Source organism: Danio aesculapii, chromosome 1 (assembly GCF_903798145.1).
Source record: "Danio aesculapii chromosome 1, fDanAes4.1, whole genome shotgun sequence".
NCBI classification, from domain to species: Eukaryota; Metazoa; Chordata; class Actinopteri; order Cypriniformes; family Danionidae; genus Danio; species Danio aesculapii.
In genome coordinates, this window is record NC_079435.1 from 4,673,361 (window position 1) to 4,685,776 (window position 12,416).

The 12,416-nt window shown below is 40.8% G+C and overlaps 1 protein-coding gene and 1 long non-coding RNA gene across 2 annotated transcripts; both read right to left on the reverse strand.

The window, feature by feature from the left end:
* Positions 1 to 3,393: 3,393 nt before the first annotated feature.
* On the reverse strand, positions 3,394 to 6,453 carry LOC130223129 (adhesion G protein-coupled receptor E3-like). The gene is made up of 10 exons (XM_056455880.1): positions 6,399 to 6,453; positions 5,573 to 5,689; positions 5,264 to 5,445; positions 4,990 to 5,154; positions 4,712 to 4,915; positions 4,402 to 4,634; positions 4,180 to 4,246; positions 4,009 to 4,100; positions 3,771 to 3,933; positions 3,394 to 3,503 (listed from the first exon to the last, which is right to left on the reverse strand). The coding sequence occupies exons 1-10, from the start codon at positions 6,451 to 6,453 to the stop codon at positions 3,444 to 3,446; spliced, it is 1,338 nt and encodes a 445-aa protein (XP_056311855.1). The 3' UTR covers positions 3,394 to 3,443.
* A 2,634-nt stretch (positions 6,454 to 9,087) lies between these two features.
* Positions 9,088 to 11,441, reverse strand: LOC130223251 (uncharacterized). Its single transcript, XR_008836636.1, has 4 exons — positions 11,382 to 11,441; positions 11,263 to 11,288; positions 9,282 to 9,353; positions 9,088 to 9,171 (listed from the first exon to the last, which is right to left on the reverse strand). It is a non-coding gene; the product is annotated as an uncharacterized LOC130223251 (long non-coding RNA).
* Positions 11,442 to 12,416: the final 975 nt, after the last annotated feature.

A 12,416-nucleotide genomic window follows, 5' to 3' on the forward strand; every position in this document is an offset into this window, starting at 1 on the left:
CTGCCTACCCAGTGTCTTTCTTACATGGCTCCCTGCCCTGACTTATCCGAAAATGAACCTTAAGTCTTTTCTTAAGATGATCTCCAGCCCAAAGTGTCTTCTTAAGATACTACCAACAGAGTGTCTTCCCAAAATTAACCCCAACCCAGAGTCTCATCCCTAGATTAACCCCAATATAGAGTTTCTTCCCTAGAATAACCCCAACCCAGAGTCTCTTCCCAAGATAGCCTCCAACCCAAAGGCTCTTCTAAAGATGACCACCAGCCCAGAGTGTCTTCCCTAAATTGACTACAATCCAGAGTCTCATCTCTAGATTAACCTTAGCCCAGAGTCTTTTCCCAAGATAGCCTCCAACTCCTTCTCAAGATGATCACCAGCCAAGAGTCTTTTCCTAAAATAGCAGTCAATCCACAGTCTCTTCCCTAGATTAACCCTAACTCAGAGTGTCCTCCCTAGATTAACCCTGACCCAGAGTCTCTTCCCTAGATGAACCCCAGACAGATTCTCTTCCCAAGATAGCCACCAACATAGAGGCCCTTCTCAAGATGTTTGCCAAACCAAAGTATTTTCCTAAGATGGCCACTAGTCCAGGGTCTTTTCTCAGGATGACCACCAGATAAGAGTCTTTTTCTGAGATAGCAGTCAACCCAAAGTCTCTTTCCTAGATGCACCCCAAACCAGAGTCTTTTCCATTGATGAAACCCAACTCAGTGTGCCTTCCCTAGATTAAACCCAACCCAGAGTGCTTTCCCTAGATTAATCCCAACTCATAGTGACTTCCCTAGATTACCCCTGACCCACAGTGTCTACATTAGATTACCCCCAACCCAGAGTCTCTTTTCTATATTAACCATAACCCACAGGCTCTTCCCTACACTTACCTCCACCCAGAAACTCTTCTCTAGATTTACCCCAACATAGTGTCTTCCCTAGATGAACCCCCACCCAGAAACTCTTGCCTAGATTAACCCCAGTCCAGTCTCTTCCAAACAGAGAGACCTTTACCTAGATTAACCCCAGCGCAGGGTCTCTTCCCAAGATAGCCAACAACCCAGAGGCTCTTCTCAAGATGTTCACCAAACCAAAGTATTTTCTTAAGATGGCCACTAGGCCAGGGTCTTTTCTTAGGATGACCACCATCTACGAGTCTTTTTCTAAAATATCAGTCAACCCAAAGTCTCTTCCCTAGATTACCCCAAACCCAGAGTCTCTTTCCTATATTAACCATAATCTACAGGCTCTTTCCTAGATTTACCCCAACCCAGAAACTCTTCTCTAGGTTAACCCCAACATAGTGTCTTCCCTAGATTAACCCCCTGCCAGAAACTCTTCCCTAGAATAAACCCCAGTCCAGTCTCTTCCCAACAGAGAGACCTTTTCCTAGATTGACCCCAGCGCAGGGTCTCTTCCCAAGATGTTCACCACCCCAAAGTCTTTTCCTAAGATGGTCACCAGCCTAGGGTCTCCTCTTGAGGTGACAACCAGACCAGAGTCTCTTCCCTAGATTAACCCCAGTCCAGTCTCTTCCCAACAGAGAGACCTTTTCCTAGATTGACCCCAGCGCAGAGTCTCTTCCTAAGAATGCCAACAACCCAGTGGCTCTTCTCAAGATGTTCACCAACCCAAAGTCTTTTCCTAAGATGGTCACCAGCCTAGGGTCTCCTCTTGAGGTGACGACCAGACCAGAGTCTCTTCCCTAGAAGAACCCCTACCTAGCCACCGGCCCAGAGTTTCTTTCTATCCTGTCGGCCACTGCCTTTCTGTTCTAGCTCTTCCAGTTTGTTACTCCACTCCAGAGCCTGTTTTAGTCCATGACTCTGCTTCAGATCTGGTGCCGCCTGTGCCACAGTGGTGGTCCTTAGCCCTAGTGAAGTGGTTTCCTGCCCTGCCAGCTGTATTTTGCTGGCTTCACCCTGGCTTTGCCTTGTCTCACTGCCCCAGTTGTGTTCCCTGTATTCACCCCTTTGTTACCTATTTTTCTTGTTTTCAGTCTTAGTTTGTTGATCTTTGAATGTGAATGTTAACGTTTTAGTGTTTGCTTATTCTAGTTTCCTGCCTTGTCTTTCTCAGTTCTTGTTTTTGTATTATTAAAAAAAAAAAACTTCACACAATCTTTCCTCTTTGCATTGCCTTTACCGTACTTTACATAAAAATAATCACGCATCAACACTTGAACACAGAAAAACACCTGCTGAAGCGTATAACATTTTACAAAGATCATTATAAACAAAAAGTACATCTTACCTGATATGAGTTGATAACGGGTGATCCTCTACTGACCAGACAGACCGCTAAACTAATACAATACCTGTTTGTGTTGAGCTGTATATAGATATGTTGTTTGTTCATGGAAATATGTTCCCAAGTTCCTCCTATGATCTGCATCGTTTCATTGTTAAATTCAAATATAAAAGCCAGTGCAAAAACAACAAAAATCCCATGTCCAGTTCCACTGTAGTGTATTTTTAGAAACATCATTTGCGCATTTGTTTTTTTATTTCTTTTTACCAGAGATGGCACTACATGGGTGGGTTAAAGGGTATGAAGCTAAGGGTATTAAGTGTTTTTAGTGAAGTCCAGAATGTTCTTGTTAACTTGTCTTTCTAATTGAGCTTCACAATTGTTTAGAAAATGTAAAGATTTAACAGGGGACAGCTAATCTAGAAAAGGCTCTTTGTTTTCAGTTTATAATGTTTTCACTCATAAATGTAAACATGGCTTACAAAACTGGCAAAGCTGCTGTTCAAGAGTGAGAGTGACAACAACAACAATATCACTGCTGAGCTTTATGATGAGCATGTGCACTGAGAAGCCTTGTATAAACTACAAATAAACTGCAATTCGACAAGAAATACATCTCAAATAACTTCAATGCAAATATCAACAGACACCCTAAAATAAAATTGTAACATTATACACATCAACAAAGTGTAGATAAAATGCAAATAACAGAATTGATGCCATGTGGTCATAAACTTTTACTGTAATGGGAGATAGATGCAACTGATTTGTGCAAATATTTGGATTCGTGCTGGTGCTGAAGTGTGTTAGATTTTACTATATACCCGAGGGAAACCTACAGTTCCAGAAATGCTTCAAAGGCAGGACATTTTAGTCCTGCCTCAGCATAATCACATGTAAAGCAGTGTCTGTAAGCACAGTGCTGCTTTGTGTACAGCCAACATTTATATGTGTTCTGCACTGACCACAAAAGAATAATAGTAAAACATCTATTTCATTACCCCTTTAAGCAAACAGAAACTTGTACAGAATTACAGTTCTTGAAAAGACAGTAAACATAAAGAACACAAAGAAATCTTAAGTCATTTTAGATTAAATAAAAGAGCTGACATTTTCTATCATCTTATGACATTTAACATGCAAAACCCTGTCTCTAGTTTTTAAATCGCTTGTATTGTACTTGGTTTTCCTGAACATGATGCTCAGTGTTGTTTGCGTCCAGAGCACAGATATGTGAAGCACTTCCAGTACTGCTGCCTGATCTGGACAAGAATGAGATGAGAAGAGCTGAGTGAGAACAATTTAACCTCTGAATCTCATCAATGATAATGTTACTTCTTTATAGAAAAAGGTAAACAAAAGTTTTAAGAGTCTAGCAGCCAGATTTACTCAACTGTGCATACTAGCTCAATAGATAAGCACTGATAGTTGTAGGAAAACCTGACAACACATATTTTCTCACTCTGTATTTTTTGGCCCTAGATTTGCAGAGATGTTTGCATAGATATAGATTTTGAAACATGTCTGACCTCATTATTGAGCATACAGTAGATCAGGAAGATGAAGGTTCCCTGCTGAGAGTTCAAGACCAGGAAGAGGATCTGCAGCATCTCACTGGTATTAGTGAAGAAACCCAGAATCCAAGGACAACCAAGAACCACAAACTGACCCAGTGTTTTAAACACCATAACCCTACAGACAAACAGAAAAGGAGATTTAGTCTGTACTAATTGTTATTTTCATAGATTAATTCAGAGTGTTTGTTACTTGGTTTGCTTCATCTGTGAAACTTCACTGTTCAGTTTTGTGAGAGCTGAGTTCAGAATGATGACGATCCTGATGAAGAAAATCATGTTCAGCTGTAGAAAGATTAAGAAATGATCAGATTTTTGTTGATTTTAACAGGCCATGAGAAAAATGTCTGTAAGTAAACCTTACTGCTAGTATGACACAAACAGGACCCAGAAAACTCCAGATAAACCCTTCATCTGTTTTAATCCAGCAGCTGATTAGAGGAAAGTACAATATAGTAAATTAATAAATTGATATAAAAGAACAGATAGTTACAGATTTTAAGCTTGAGTGTGGCGTTGTTACAGCCTGTTAACAAATTTATTTTTATCAAAAAGCAGAAAACAATTAATGAGCAACACCACTCACTGTTCACTGCCGTATCCTTCTGGAACCAGCCCTATAGACACACACACCACAACCAGAGCAACCATATATCCAATCACACACAAGAATACACTGCTAAGCACCTCCCTCTTTTTGGAGCTGATCTGTGATAGGTTCTTGACACAGATGAAGACCAGCACAGCTTCAATGAACATCCACACAAAGGCGGAGAGGAAGAGGAAGTGCAGAAGGCCTGCTATTACCACACACAACACCTGGAGACCATGAGAGAGGGTTATGATGATTCTCAGTGCGGCTGTGCTGAGCTGTAGAGCTCCTTCATCATTCTCACCTGCTGAGGGCGAATGAGGCTCAGGAACTGTTGTGTGAGCAGAAACAGAAGGTGAGCCGACAGCAGACTGATGCAGATGTTGATTCGAGCCACATTATTGACTCCAGGACTCCACTGACAAAGAGCAAAGGACAACAGAGCCAAACTGAAGAACACCAGACCCACGATCACACACACCAGATTCAGCAGATCCAGCAGATCGCTCTGAGAAAACATGCAGAGAACATGAGTGCCAAATCTGTGCTGCTCTTCAATGCTCTCTAGAAATGTTCTGGTACCGGTGCTGGACTGCTGCTGGTCTGCATGATGAGAGCGAATGTGGACAGATGAACACAGGAACACACAGTGTGGCTGCTGTTGCTGTTTAACACAGAACAACCATCTACAATCCACTTGCTGATATTCCAGTACACACAGGACAGAGAACCGTTGGGGTCAAACTCCTGCAAGAAGAAGAAGAAACGAGCAGAAAATATGAGAAGAGTGAATATTAGATGTGTTCAGATGTTGATCAGTGCTGATGTTGGACAAAAACACATTTCAGTCTCTCACTCTGATGTGTCTGAAGGTGAAGTTGACTGCTTTGGTGAGTGTAGTGTTGCTGGTTTTGGGAAGAGTAGCTGAGATCACAGTGGACATCATGGTTTTAATGGTGTCATTAGTTGTGTTGAAGAAGTCGGCCTTCAGTAGATTCTCCATTGTGGTGTAGCTCATGAAAGCCACAGCAGCAGATCCTGTAGGACAGAAACAGAGGCTTAAATACAATACTATTTAAAAACGACAATTGTCAAAAATAAATGTGGTTTTGTGGTAATGCCATGATTATACATTAAGAAAACATACACCAAACATTTAACTTACTGTCATTGCTGTTCTTGGCGATGCCAATAAGATCAATGTCTACAGAAGAATTTGTTGTGGTAAGTTGAGGGATTTTATCTAAGGTCACCTGTGGTCCAATGATGAAGACTTGTCCTTCTGATTAAAAACAAACATGCTTTTATGTTATAATTTATTATACCTCATCATCTCTCTCTCTCTTAATATGCACCAGACACTTTCTGACCAACACTCCTTATTTCTGCAAAACATTGTGCAATGTTTAGTGGGCTTGACAAGCTACATGTAGAAGACACCATTTCCACTCCATGTGCACCAGACACCTTATAACCACACCATACTTACTTCTGTGCAATTTTGAGTGTGCTCCACACAGTTAAATGGGCATGACCGACAACCTATAAGACAAACGCCTTCCAATCCTTCCTTCAATAGCCACAGAGGGAAAGAGTTACAAAGATTCCTGAGCTTTGCAAATTTCTCCAGCCATGGCCTAATTGTTAGTTGTTACTTGTGATCCAAAGGTTGCAGGTTCGAGTCCCGGAACCAGCAGGGTTTGTTGATGGGAATATCCACCTCAGTACCACAGCTGAGGGGATTCCCTTGAACAAGGTACCAAACCCCCAACTGCTCCATGGGTGTGTTCACGGGTGTAAGTTGCTTTGGATAAAAGCATCTGCTAAATGCATAATTGTAAATGTTTCATCCACAGTTTCAGTATCATTACCTTTCCAGTTACCTCACTCCTAAAAGAAAATTCAAAAGATCCTCACTTGGAGCCCAGCTTCCCACAAAATGTTCCAGCTGCTAAAAGAAATGCACAGCCCTACTGCTACATCATCCAGACCTTCTGCTCCCTCGAAAGTAGTCTGGTGGTCTTCCATGCCTCCACCTTTGCACATACTTGTCCAGGAAACTCTCTCTAGGAAAAATATTACATTGGCAACTGAGAACTTTGAGACTGGCTGGAGGGGGTATGACATCCCTTTACAGTCATCACTGATCATAAATACTTGAATGATGTGAAACATCTTAACCCTCACCAAGTTCTACGGGCCCTCTTCTTCACATACTTTCCTGATGATACCAGAGGACCTGAAACCATTGTCCACTCCAAGCTCATTGTCTGCCCCATTGAATGACATTTAGACATCGATCCATAAAGCTACTCTCCAGCTCCTTCTGGGCACAGTTCATGAAGTACCAGGCTCTGGACACCCAGGTAGCACATCAACCCTCTCACTCCTCAAGCACCACTACTGGTGGCCTTATATGACCGGCAGTATCACCATGTACATCTAAAGCCTGTGCCATGTCTAAAACACCTCAACATTTATGTTGAGTCACTGAGCCAGTCACCAGTCATTGTCTGCACCAGATCCTGGAACACCATGTACTCCTTCACTTGAATCAAAAATCTAATCATCTACACTTCCATATATACTCCACTCTGCCACTCATTCACGGTCAAGTCTTGTTTGAAAACTGCCTAGAAAATCTAATAGTGCTCTGCTTTCATTACCCCTTCATTTTGACCTTGGTCCCATCAGGGAATTAATTTCATCACCAACTAATTCTCTTCTAATAACAAAATCTGTGTTTTGGCAATTGTGGATATGCAAGCACATCCCAGTCATTGGATAACCCACAGCTTTGCAAACAGCAGAGATTCTCTTCTATCAACTCTTTTGCAATTTCCAAAAATATTGCATCCAACCGAGGTTCCCAGTTAATAACTTGAATGTGGCAAGCTTTTTCTTTTGCATAGTTACAGTAATTCCACAGGGCTAGACTAAGTATAAGATACTTTCAGAACCACCAACAGACTTAAAGCCGTTACCTACCTTAGGCAGAACATGCACAGAACTCAGCAAAGAGTCCACCAGCTCAACACTGCTCCGGAGCATGTTTGGACTATGAATCCCCACTCTTCCTCTGGCAGGGGGAGCCATAAGATGCCCCTGCACTTGATCACTGATCCCAAGAGAATGAGAGGGTCTTGGGAATTGCCCAAGTTCATGTTAAAAAGCAATATGATGTCACAAGAGCCATGGTGATTTTCAACAAGGTACACTACCCTGCACAAAGTGTCTGGCTCTCGACAAAATACATCAAACTCTGATACTCCTGCAGTAAGTTCCCACCATATTGGTCTTTTCACTATTAATAAGAAGATAAATAAAGTTAGTATGGCAAACTTTCATTACAATATTATACCTTCCCTTAATTTCATATCTCCTTAAGCCATATGTACTCAGCCTACTGGTTCGCCATCCATAGGATCTGGTGCCACTTATCTTTTTCTCCCATAGATGACTTTATTGACCACGTAAATTGAGTGAAAATCTTCATAGACTTGCAACGAAATAACAGTACTGCCACTGGGTTGGCCAGATCATGAATTCTAATAATCCACACCCACAAAACAAATCACAGCTTCCTACCAGATCCCTTCCCTGTATGGATTTACCTGCCTTGTCTTTCCTGGTTGATCAACCAATACTGCAAAAAATCAAAAGGAAGTTAACTGTTTCTCATCTCTGTTTACTACTTTGGGTTGTTATTTTCCTGTGTGCCATTCAATAAACCTCTGTTGTGTGAATCCCCAGTCTTTGTCTATTGTTATATGTGGCAGTTGGGAATGGGGCCCCATATTATAACTTTCAGTAGCATTAATGCACATAAGATTTTTTCAAATTTGAACAGCCAACTTGATCTGATGTTAACCCAATGGATGTGACAAGTAGAACACACCAAACCAACTAGCGGAACTGACACCACCAGCTTGAATCTGCCCAGTTGCCAACTGTCGGCTTGGTGTGTCCTTGCCTTAAGATGGAGTATTTATTTGCTCCCTAACCTTCAATTCCTGTCAGTACTGAGAATCGAACCTGGAACCTTTGGAAGTCCAACTACCTAACCATTCAGCCTTAACTTCTCAGTAATTGTGCCTTCACTTTTTTGGAATCAGTTTCTGAATCAAACATAGTATATATTTGTCGCCACTGGCTTGCATGGTTCAGGATCTGTAGAGCTGCGCATCGTTGGATTTGCTCTTCAGTGTTTGGACTCTGTAGTGATTATTAAACCACACTGAACTGAGCTAAACTGAACTGAACTTAAACACTACAAACTGAACTATACTGTTCCCATTTACTATGACTTGTTATGTGAAGCTGCTTTGACACAATCTACATTGTAAAATCGCTATACAAATAAAGGTCAATTGAATTGAATATATGAGAGAATAAATTAAATACTGCCAATTTCCATTGTGTAATGTATACTAAAGTTGAGCAAGTCAAAGTGGAGCAAGGTCTGAGCTGGTGTGATTGAGTCTCTGATATATAATCTCAGGTTTATCATCAATAATAACAGTGTCTCCACTTACCTACAGCTGCAAGTGTAAAACTGACACTGGCACTTGTGTCTGTCTGCTTCACCAGTGTAGAAATGAGTTTCTCACTAGTTTTTAACACACGGTTTCCACTGGAGGCTAGTTGAGCTGGACTGGCTGATGATGATGATGATGATGATGATGATGATGATGTTGATGAGGATGATGACACTGAAATCTTCTCAGATTCATTGAAGGCCATAGCCAAAATGTCAGTCACAGTCTAATTCATTGATCAAACCAAAATAATTATATGTGAATGTATAGACAGACAATAAGATAAAACTATTACCGTCAGTCAAATATAGCATAGATTTGATAATTTTCTCTTACATTCAGTGGAAGCACTTCAGCTGTAATGTTCTCTATCTGAGCAAGAACATTTTGAAGACATCCTCCAGAGCTCTAAAAAACACAACTGAGCTTTACTCGGTAGGGATGCACCAAAAGATCGAAAGAAAATTGAAAAGTAGACTAAGCAAAAGCTTTAAAAAATTTGTGATGGAATATCTCATGTGTGGAATATCCAAATATAAAATGCCATGAAGAAACCTACGACATTTCTATCGTAGCAGGTACATGGGTTTGCTGAATTAAAAAAGATTTAACTGCATTCATTGATTCAATGACTAATGAACATAAGACTATAGGATCATCTCACGAAAGAATGTATATCAAACACTCAACAGACAATTATATGTTAGAAAATATGTTAGAATGACATTATGGGGAGTGTATGTAAAGCGCGGGTGAGCTGAGCACATAGTGTGAGCACATAAAGGTGCAAACTTCCAATGTTCCCAGGCCTTTGATTACCAGAATATAGGGATATTTAAAATTTAGAGGGTCATACAAATCTTTTACCTAGCTAACTGTAGGCTAGGGACTTTTAGATATACAACAGTACATTGGGCAAAAATGCCAGCCTCAAAGGAGAATGACACTGTTGATGCCACCTGCTACCCAAATGGGGAGACACAGTGACAATATGAACATATACAGGGGGAGTACCATATGGAATTAGCAAGTAGGGATCACACATTAGCTGGGACCAATCCACAAAATGCAGGTTGACCAAGAGGGCATAACGTACAACGTAATGTGCCAAGCACCCAGTTCCTCCACCAAGTCTGGTTTTGGGGGCCTTGGTGGAACTCTCCAAGTTTGCTAGATGTGGGACTCACTAGCAAAGCGAATAAGTGCACGCATCTCTGGGTTAAGGAAAAAGGTACAGCAATCGTTTTTTGACATGGAGCTTAGTTTCCTTATAGTTGGCTGGTGCTACCCAGCAACCGAGAGAAGACCAGCTTCACTTGAAGATTGTAAAATATCACAAATGTGTTGGGTGTTGCCCAGCTTGTAGCTCTACAAATGTCTGTAAGAGAGCCACTGTGTTCTATTGATCAAGAGAAACGCAACACTCCTTGTTTAGTGTGCTCTCACCCTGGCTACTATATGCAAGGGCAATGGCATCTACTATCATCTGGGCCAAGCTCTAGTTTGATACAGCACATTTAACCAGTGATACCCATAGGATGGGGGAATCACCCAACTCGACCGCCAATGTCTGTGTCACCTACACTGGCAACTTGCAATTGGGTCTCTCGAGAAATCAGCTTGGCAGAAGGTATCTCTTCAGCTGCCTCTGACTTGCTCTCCCTCAGGTGCAGGTTATGTACTCAGCTGATTATAATCAACCACACCTGTGAGAAACTGCACTTGCCAACTCAAGCTGCAGTTACACAAGAGTTTGTATGTGTGAAATTCTGTCGTGCGGCGCTGTGAAAAGGGGCGGGATTAAACAAGATGATTAGACATTAATAAAGTGAGCGATTGCTCCATGTTTTAAATTTCTGTCCAGAGAGGTCCTGTTTTGATCCTCGATGGTCTCATGCAGTCAAGTGATGCGATTTCGCAGGTCAGAGTTCACCAAGCTTGAACTTTGCACCGCAACAACATGCGAAACTTGACGCATGACCCAGCGTTTCCGGTCTGACGCATTCGCGTGCATATGAATGGAGGTCTATGGGAGGAAAAGCCCAGTGTGACCGCAGCTTCATAGGCATTCATTCGCCCTTTTTCTTATTTCTCAGAGTGATTGGTCAAACTGGCAATTCCCTCATAATGTCATTTGACAATAGCGGGGTAACATTAGAGTTTCTAGAAATTCTTAGAAATTCTGTTGTATTCATTAGAAATTCTGTTGTACGGCGCTGTGAAAACGGGCGGTATTAGACAACACAAAAAAACTACTGCAAAACTTATCACCCTGTTGTCTAAACTATTAAACTTCGATTTCTTTAACTCAACTTACGGTGCATCCATTCAGCAGTGTTATTACTGCAATGAGAGAAATCAAAGCGAACACAATTACCATCACGAGCATATGGAAACTTTGCCAACATGGTTTAACTTAATGACTACAGACATTACCAGGTAAGCTTGTCTGTGGTGTAACTGTTGTACTGGTGGTGGTGATGTTAGAAACAACTGGAAACAAATGATGATAAACAATCAGGCAAATAAAAGTACAATTCTTTTGTGAACACATTATGTCAAATTAGCCAAGCCTTAAACATAAAACTGCAAAGTAAGCTTTTCACTAATTACATTTTTCTAAAAATGAAGAAAAAATTAAATACAGCAAGACTCTAACAGGGGTGCCCAAACTCGGTCCTTGATGGTCGGTGTCCTGCAGAGTTTAGCTCAAACTTGCCTCAACACACCTTCCAGGGGTCCGTTTCCGAAAACCATCGTTAGCTAAATAAGGTTGCAAGTTCGCAGATTGCATCGCAAACTTGTACACTTGCAACTACACCTGTATAGCTGTAGTTAGAGGCATAGTTCCTGGCTGTGTTCTATTCCCAGTTATGCCCCCCCCCCCCCCCCATGCCATATTTATTCAAAACATTCTAACATTTAAACTTGGAATGACTTAAAAAGACAGCATTAATGTCATCTCTCTTAGGTGTAATTTGCTTTCAAAGTATTTTTACAGTTGAGTTTCTTCATATTCTTCATATCTTCATATTGACAATTGCGCTCCCTTCGTGGTGCACTTTGAAATCATTTATGCCATTTTGAACACAGCCTCATGAAGAAAGCTATAGGTGACCTATTATTTAAAAGCGGAATTTATGTTACGTCTCTAAAGCTTCTGAAAACAAAAAAATATAGCATACGTTAATGCTTTTAATTTATAGTAGCTTATTTATTAAAAAATGTATCTGTACTGTATATGACCTGGGCCTGCTGGTTAGAACATTTCTGCAGTGGTTTACATGTGTCAAATTGTAAAAGTAGACTTATAAATAAATAAAATAAATAAATAAATAAACCAATATCTTAATAATAATAATAATAATAATAATAATGATGATGATCATTAAGTAGGATTTTTTCATTTCTTAATAAATAGCCTAATGTAAATTAGGCCTACAACCATTGACGATTTATATGATTTACATA

Excerpts from the sequence above, each read along its gene's own strand:
- LOC130223129 (XM_056455880.1), bottom strand. The coding sequence starts at position 6,453 with ATGTGCAAAGGTGGAGGCATGGAAGACCACCAGACTACTTTCGAGGGA. Across the intron at positions 5,155-5,263 it reads TCACCTTCAGACACATCAGA|GAGTTTGACCCCAACGGTTC; the intron begins GTGAGAGACTGA and ends TTCTTCTTGCAG. Across the intron at positions 4,916-4,989 it reads CCAGCAGCAGTCCAGCACCG|AGCGATCTGCTGGATCTGCT; the intron begins GTACCAGAACAT and ends ATGTTTTCTCAG.